Raw genomic sequence first — 8,760 nt, forward strand, 5'->3', positions numbered from 1 at the left:
TTTTTGTGCCAGCTGGATCTGAGGACATAACGGAATCTGAACAAACGTTTATATCAGACATCTCCAGCATTTTCTTCACTAAGTTTTTATTATTGAAAGTGGGTTTACATTTCATTATTCATTTATTACTTGTTTCTCCATACTTTTCCCAAGCTTGACAATGATTAGCAAAATGAAAATCAAGCCTCAGCCATTTCATGTAAATCACAGCTCAGTGAAAAGCAAATATCGTCACGATGGCCTCTGTGTGTGTGTGGGGGGGGGGGGGGGTGGGGCCCAATGCACTCTTTGAAGTGTTTTGGGCAAAGAAAAAGTGAAAAAATTGTAAAATATATCTTCAAATTAATTTTACTCGCTTAATTCCACGTGTTCTTCATGATTAAGGTCTACTTTTATTCGCATAACTATTTCAAAGTACTCCGCGAATCATTTTTACTAACTTTTCAAAAGTAAGTGGTGCTCACTCAAGCGGAAATAATTTTTCGACAGTTATATCGTCATTGGCTTAAATGGATCTGTACCAATGTTAAAATGTGGAAAAATCTTCAGGATATTACAAATGTATGATTTTACAGGATTTTTTACAGTGTAAACTTTTTTTGATAAGCACTGTAGATTCTAATTTCGTTTATTTCTGATGCTCTTTAAGTACACATGATATGTTATAAATCATCATATCTACATGTATTTCAATAGAGAATTATCTATGACACACTGGATCATATTAACGAATCGCCGGAATCATGAAGAAATTATATCAGAAAGTTCAAAGGAGATAGTATAGACATATCTCCATAACAATGCATAATTTGCGTAGTGAAAAAATACTTCCACAAGATGTGATGTCTTTATGTTAATTCTAACCGAGGTAATTTTGTCTGTTAACGCATTTGAGTTTTTTTTTTTTTTATAATGAATTGCCGTGTAACTGTTGTTTTTCATTCATTAATCACCATTTATGTAATAATTATCAAGAAGAAAAAGCAATATCGACTTACCGTGTTTTTCTGTCACTTTGACATTAGGATACAACTTTGAAAGTTTGTTCCTGCCAAATTCTGAAAGTGCGTTTTCTAAACCAAAGAACCTGATTTCTTGCAGCGCACCAAGTTCCTTCTGGCTTTGCGGGGACTTACTTTCAGACTGACCGAAATCAGTCTTGCAACTGACGAAGGTAAGGACGGTGATGTCTTTAAGGTCACCAGTTGTTAGATCAATTAAAGCAGTTATGGGTACAGCCGCTGATGCACCTTTAATTTCCAACCCACAATCTGAAGATGTTCGTGACCATTCAACACTCTTCACTACGACATTTCCTAGCTGTACACTTTCTACTTTGGTAAACCTCAAAAGAGGACTCATCATACGACCTACGTGTAGTAAGTATGTTATCACTTGGAGTGCATAGTGCTCTTCAGGCCAACGAGATTCAAGATGGATATCAGTCAGATAAGGTAAATTACATGTTGTAATGTCTCTGCTTGACTTGTCCCATTTAAGGGTTTCAGAACTTGTGACGGTGAGTGATTCAATATTTTGACAGGAAGAGGAAATGGATAGAAATAGGTTGTCCAGGTTACCGCAGTCAGATAAGTTACAGAAATCTAATTTCAACTTTCTCAAGGAACTCTGCGTGGTATCGGAATGGTATCCGTGAGTGCGTGAAAATTCCTGATACAGAGAAGTCAGCTCCAGATTCTTTGCGTTTGGAAAGCAATTACCGATAGTCTGCAAGATAACTTGGAGAGATGCATTCGTGTATCTTAAGTAAAGGCAAACGGTGATGTTAGACCTCATTGGAATGAGAGGCTTAATTGTTCCGTGCGCATGGATGTACAGATCTTGGTGATAGCCAATGGTAATATGTTCCACTTCATGACACAGTGGAACCAGTGCAGAGATCATTTCTTGAAGATTTAGTGGTAATCCGCGTTTAAGTACTATCCAAGTTCCATCGCCATCGATAGTCCAAGACAAAGACACAGGAACCTCGTTTCCATATTTGATGACAGAGATCTCGGCTGAAAAGAAATTCATAAAGTATTCATCAGGAATATCTCATTTGAGCTAGGACTAAATAAATTAAGTGATTAATTATTAATTCCACTGATGCGTTTGTTTCTGGTACTGAAATCATCACACCACAGACGGGTAAACAAGGTACTATAAAATACACTGAAGCATGTTTCAAGGAAATATAACAGCTCTACTGTTAATTTTCACTTCCTTCCAGCAGTAGGGTTTTCGTAGGCAGTAGCGTACCTAGGATTTTCCACAGGGGGGGGGGCAAAACCGTCCGCCAAAAAAATTGTCAAGGAAAAAAGAAAGGTCTTCAACCACAAATATAGGATTTGGAACCAAAAAAAAATGACAGGCAAAAAAAAGTATTTTTTTTTAAAATAAAAAAAGGTCTTCAAGCTCGTCAGGGGGGCAGGGATACGTCCTTTGCATGGGTTGTGACTCGTCAGGGGGGCAGACTGCCCCCCCCCCCCGCAGGTACGCTAGTGTTCGTACGTTGTGTAAGTTTTTTGCGCATGACTGAAACATGTTCTGAAGTGACAAGTCAGCTGATAATTAGGGGCTTGGTTCATTTAATGAATTAATCCTGCCTGGTACCCATTCACCTTACCTGGGTTGAATGCACTACAATGTGGGTAAATTTCTTGCGGAAGGAAAACACGCCTTGCTGGGATTCGAACCCACGCCCCTCTGATTGAAAGACGAGAGTCGTTACCACTAGACCACGACGCCCCGAAATAAAGGAATGGGCCTACACTGTTAGAAAATTTATCCTTAAAATAAAAGAAGGTCCTGCAGCAGAGTCTCGAGAACACCTGTAATCCTACCAGATTCTGTAATCTGACAGGAAATAGGTATTTGGTGTATGGAATCTTACAAATTTCCTTGAATAAAACACCCTTTTCCCCTTTTTTAAACAGACCTGTTCTGTTAAATTGCTGAAAAAAATTATGTTTTATGAATTTCTAGAATGATTCTGTTATTGCTTTCTGCAAAATCTGTTTTTTTTTAATTACGGGGTTTTTTAACAGTGTACATCATTCAACAAACGACCCCAGTTTAATTTCTTTTGAAAGTTTCCCGTGCTATATAATTTTTAGATCCGCATGATCAAAATACACAGACACTCTCGAATGTTCCACAAAATAGTGGAATGATATATTCATTTACATTTCCAATAGGGTTCCGGTTTAAGGGCAATACTGAAATCTATGGGGGAACTTTGAGGTTTATATATATTTATAACCATATTAACGTTTTCCGGGATTTTGATCATATATACATATATACAAGATCAGTGGCGTAACAGGCGGGGGCAGGGGGGCAAGTTGCCCCCCCTGGCGGATTTCACCGGGAAAATAAAAGAAAAACGGTAAAAAGAAAAAAGGAGGGAGAAAGAAAGGGAAAGGGAAAGGAAAGGGGAAAAGGAAAGGAGGGAAAGGAAAGGGAAAATAAAACAAAGAATTTTTTAATGGAAAATGAAGGAAAGTGGGAAAATGTACGAAAAAAGAACAATTGAGAAAGAACAAATTATTCCGAAATAGGCCTATGTAATGCAATAGCACAGTGGGAAATAAATTAAAAGATGACAACATGACAAACAATAGCGGGAAACGAAGGTATGATTTTACTCTACAGCTAAATTTGAAAACAAAGAAAAGGGACATGAAAAAAATAATGACATGACCGCGCTGCCGATGATTAAAAATAAAGAGCGGAAAGAAAGATGTACTGCAAACAACATTGTGCTATAAGCTTACTAAATTATATGCAAATAAGCTACCGGAGCTTTGCCCCAGACACCACGCAGTAGGGGCTATTCATTTATAACCTTCAAAGGGCTCTATAACGCCCTCCGTTCAATCACGTTCAATCACTGGCATACAGGCGCGAGGGGGGGGTCTTGGTTCCACACCCAAGAGGAAATAAAAGAAATTATAGGAGACACCGTTTAATGAAATGAATGGAAACAATGAAATGTGTTATTCACTGAATATAATGGAAAAATCTATCACATAATTATAATTTAATTTCAATAGGCAATCTTTTTCCCGCTCGCTTTGCACGCTGGCGAATTTTTTACAGTTTTCACACATTGCTACATTTTGCCCCCTAAAAATATTTATTTCATTACGCAACTGAGTTGAATATATGTGTTGCGTAAAAGCTATATTCTATATATATCCGCGATTTGATTAAAATAGCGGCAATCTGGAAGGATTAAATGGCTTTGATATCAAGAGGTTCCGGGGGCTCCGCCCCCGACTCCAACCGCACAGCACTTCGTATGGAAGGGTTGGGCCATGGCTCAAAAAAGATGTGCAAACAAGAACAAAAAAGGAGGAAAGAAAATCCAAGGAAAAGTGTAGGATATGATTTTATTTACTGAATATAATGTCAAAAAATAGCTCAAAGTTAGATTCTCATGAAAAGGTGATTTTTTTCTCGCTCGCTCGGGACTTATATAGAGCATTTTTTAGCACAAGTGCTGTAGCTGCACCCCTCGTTTTTTTTATATTTTTTTACTCTTCAATGCCGCAAAGAATCCTGTTCTCAGTGGCGTACAGACCCCTAAAGTAAAAAGGTTAAAATTTCTGCTCGCTCGCTTCGCTCGCTCGCATCTTAAGAGAAAAGAGTGAAATATATTACTCTCTGGATATCATGTCAAAATATATCACAAAATTTGATTTTTGTAGTAAAAAGGTCAAAAATTTTGCTCGATCGCTTCGCTCGCAACTTTTTTAAAGATTAATTCTGCCCAATACGCGATATCTGGCCTTCTCAAAATAATGCCTCATTACACCATTACACCTGTTCAATGCATGATATGACCGGGAAATTTTTGGCTCTTGCCCCCCCCCCCCCCCCCTGGCCACCGATTTTACATTTCAATGTCCCAGATGTACAATAATATCTTGACAATTAAACTTGATTTAAAAGACTTTCTCGTGAAATAATTATTTGCTTCAACTACTGTCTTTTAACCTATAAACTAAAAACACATGGTTGTATACATGCCTCTTTAAATCAAGTCCGATTAATCCACTTACTAGTTTGTTGTTCAAGCTTTAGGTTGCGATCGATATTTCCATGCCGATTGTGATACCTATACCAGTCATACCTATCAAATAAATGCAGTCTCCGTGTGTCGACAAGGACGTTGTTTAACTCTCTTGGCTGTATATAGAAATTTGATAATATACATTCAAATCACTATAAAAAAGGACATTCTTACTATCTAAATTGAGACCGGTCCAAACACATAGGCCCTACAGGAATCCCCCAAAAGAAGAAAATACTATACACTCTCCATATTTCTATATTAAGTAGAGCGGCCTTGATACACAGAGCTAGCAGCAACAGACAGGGCCCTAGCCCATCTACCGAGTTACTTTGACTTGGACCATTTTTTAACCTGTACTTTGATTTGGACCATTTTTTTAACCTGATAAGGACTTTAGATTTTACATCGGTATACACCTAAATTACAAAAATGTTCAACTGTTGAACTTTGCCTGACATAATTGTTTTTATCATCCTGCAGCACTTTAAATTCTGAGCGCCAAGCTAAAAGCATGGAGGTAGATGCTAAAAGGGTCAAAAGGTCTCAGTTTCTTTGGTATCATTCGGTTGAGGATTGAACTCACTGTCTCCTATTATTGCGTCGTTTTTTTTTTTTTAGATACGACTAAATTTAATATCTTTTGTGTTTTCCTACGGAGAGATGCTGTCAACTTCCATTCAATAAGTGTGAATATAATTTGCCTAGACTTTGGCCAAATATCCTTACTATAATGACTGTATCATGGGAATAACAACCACATAAATAATCTAATAGGTATTTACAGTAAAATTCCGTTAATTTAAGAAAATATATTATTTAATATATAACATTATAACAAATATTAGGCGTTAATGGTTTTTTTTTAGAAATGTAATTGAGTATCACTAATATCAAACGTACAAACTTGAATTCTATCGGTGACTCTTCCTGAAGCTTTACTTCTGTCGGCTCTTTAACCTGAAAATTAAATCATAAACAAGCGTTTTGTGAAAAATACCCTTCTTGATCTGGTACACAACAATACTAATCAATACATAAAGCTGTTAAGGAGTAACAATTAAATTATTCAAGAAATTAATATGGGCCTCTGAACGGTTTTGAAACCCGGGAGCTGAGCCAAAAGTGGGGCCTGACCATGCAAAAAAATCGCAATCAGATGGTAATTTTGAAGATTTTATACACGGTTTTGGAGAAAAAAAGGGGGGGCTTGAGCACCCCCCCCCCAGTTCCACAGCCCTTTCCATAGAATATAGAACTAATTATTAAGATCACATGAAGTGCCGTGAAACCTCTCCTCTGCGTCCATTCGTTCATTTTTGTTCAATTCAAATTCAAATACTTCTCATTTACTTTTTCACGTAATTTTTTTATAGTAACATCAACATGAGTACTTATGATAATAAAAATACATCGCTTATTCCAATGATAGAGTTCAAATGACAAAAGAACACAAACTTGAATGACAATTGTTGTTGTGTGAAAGCATTTATAATTGTCAGCAACAATGATTGCACATGAAAATAACTCATAAGAATGAATCCAATTTACCTATTAATTTATATAAAAGATGAAACAAACAAAACAATATGAATTATGTTGTAATCGTTGACAAAAGACCAGAACGTATTCATTGCCAATCATAAGGTGTTGAACTTTCTTTTAAATAAATTCATACTTATTATTACCATGTGTTTATTGCCCTTGGATTCCATATTGATGGTGCATGTATCGGAAAGTATTTACTGTATATACCGCTCTGTGATGAGATTTTATTCTATTTCTGGTACAACATATATGGTTCCTTTACTTTGTTCTTCTTCCATACTTACTGGCAAAAATATTGCATATTCTTCTTTTACCTTTATTGAAACGGTTTTTATATAGTAATTTTTTTCTATGCAGCTGGAAACTTGATTTTGCTCTTTTTCCTTTTTCTTCTTCGCTTTGCTATTCCTGACGGAAATGTTTTTTTGTTTTGACTTCCTTCTTAATTCCTCTATGAATGGTATTTTTTTATTCCAAAAACTCTATTGAGGTTTATGATAGGTTGTGCAAATTTATGACTAGCAACTTTTTACTCAATAATGATCAATACTGTTTTAGGAAATTTCACTCTACTGCATATGCTTTTTTAATATTTGTCAATGATATTTCTAATGTTTCAACTTAAATACGACATATGTGACCAACTACCCTCAAAACCACCAGTAAGTCGCCAGAGGTTCGCTGATAATAGCCAAAATAGTAAATTGGTTTTCAAAAAGCCAACATCCTAAACTCACCTTGTCTGAAGGAGTGTTTCTTCATCTTTATACGGTAAAAAATCGATTTGTAAAGTTGACCAGAAAACAACACAAAATAGTTTCTTTGACACAGGTTTTTGTGGATTGCTTGGAATTTTCATTAAAATTTCACACTGTGCGTATCTCATGCTTTAGTGAACACAAACTTCAAATGTTGTTTTCTCCTCAATTTCTGAAGCTCTCGCTCTGTTTTCTCTGCATTTAACCAAGTACTCTTGTGAGTTACTGTTGATCAAGGTTGGCAAATCATGTATCATTTTAAAGCTTATGAAGTTCTCGTTCAAACTCAATAAAAATCTCAAAAATAGTTTTGTCGACTTCTTGCTGGTTTTAGTTTGGCTGGTCACATACATTTTTTTGGAGATTGCATTATTTGTTGGTTTGGGGTGTTTTTTTTTTTTTGGTTTTTTTAGGGGGGTTGCTCCCACTCCAACATTATATTCTGTCAATTTATTTCTTGTTATGCATGGTGAAAAATAAAACAAACATTAATCATTTCACTATTAATAAAGTCTTGAGTTTATATTGTGATTACATATTCTCGCTATTAATTATACCAAGTATAGTCTGGTGTATAACTCCTGCATGAATGGTGCTGGTGATCCAACCACATGCAAGTGGTTGCCCGACCCGTATGGTATGTCATGATAGGCTTATATTGATAAGTATATGGTTGAAATGAAATACACATACTTTTGATGGACCTGCCGCTTCCATCGCTGGCTCGTCGGATATCTTGACCCCTTCCAACTGAAAGTGAATCACAACATAATATAAGAAATCTTTTTCACATCATAATCAAACATTACACCAAGGACGGACAAACCAAAATTAAATCTGTAATGACTTTAGAAGCGCTAAACATCTGTTCACAAAGTTTCTTTAAAGGTTATTGCCCCAACGCATTGCGAGGACACCAATAATATAAAATTCTTAATCAAAGCCACATCTAAAACCCCCAAAGTCGATTACTTCATATGTTTCATAATTAGTTTTTAGTTAAAATTTATAACATTTTGACACAGTTTGAACTTAACTCTTCTTTTCTTTCTTTGGACCCATGCAGGAGTTTATACACATTATTTTGTTGATTTTTCATACCTTTTTCAGCAATGTAGGGTCTTCTGTTGGACCTTCAGCCATCACTGATAGGTGATCTGCATGGAAGATGAAAATAGAATTCTCGTGTATGATTTTTCACATCGCCTTATATTTGTTTCCGGGACATCTTTTGGATATTCTTTTGAAAAAGCTCATAAATGGCTTGTGTCAATAAAACGTCATATTGATTTAGAAACAGTCTCCTATTTCATGTACAAAACGCTATGAATTTGAATTCATTGATAAAATTCATTTACTTGACATGAACAGTTT

The 8,760-nt window shown here is 35.9% G+C and overlaps 1 protein-coding gene across 1 annotated transcript; it reads right to left on the minus strand.

The window, feature by feature from the left end:
- Positions 1-850: 850 nt before the first annotated feature.
- Positions 851-8,540, minus strand: LOC135154943 (uncharacterized). The gene is made up of 5 exons (XM_064103189.1): positions 8,488-8,540; positions 8,080-8,136; positions 5,984-6,040; positions 5,070-5,196; positions 851-2,021 (listed from the first exon to the last, which is right to left on the minus strand). The coding sequence occupies exons 1-5, from the start codon at positions 8,527-8,529 to the stop codon at positions 946-948; spliced, it is 1,359 nt and encodes a 452-aa protein (XP_063959259.1). The 5' UTR covers positions 8,530-8,540; the 3' UTR covers positions 851-945.
- Between the last annotated feature and the right edge of the window lie 220 nt (positions 8,541-8,760).

The sequence above is a fragment of the Lytechinus pictus genome, chromosome 8 (assembly GCF_037042905.1).
Source record: "Lytechinus pictus isolate F3 Inbred chromosome 8, Lp3.0, whole genome shotgun sequence".
NCBI classification, from domain to species: Eukaryota; Metazoa; Echinodermata; class Echinoidea; order Temnopleuroida; family Toxopneustidae; genus Lytechinus; species Lytechinus pictus.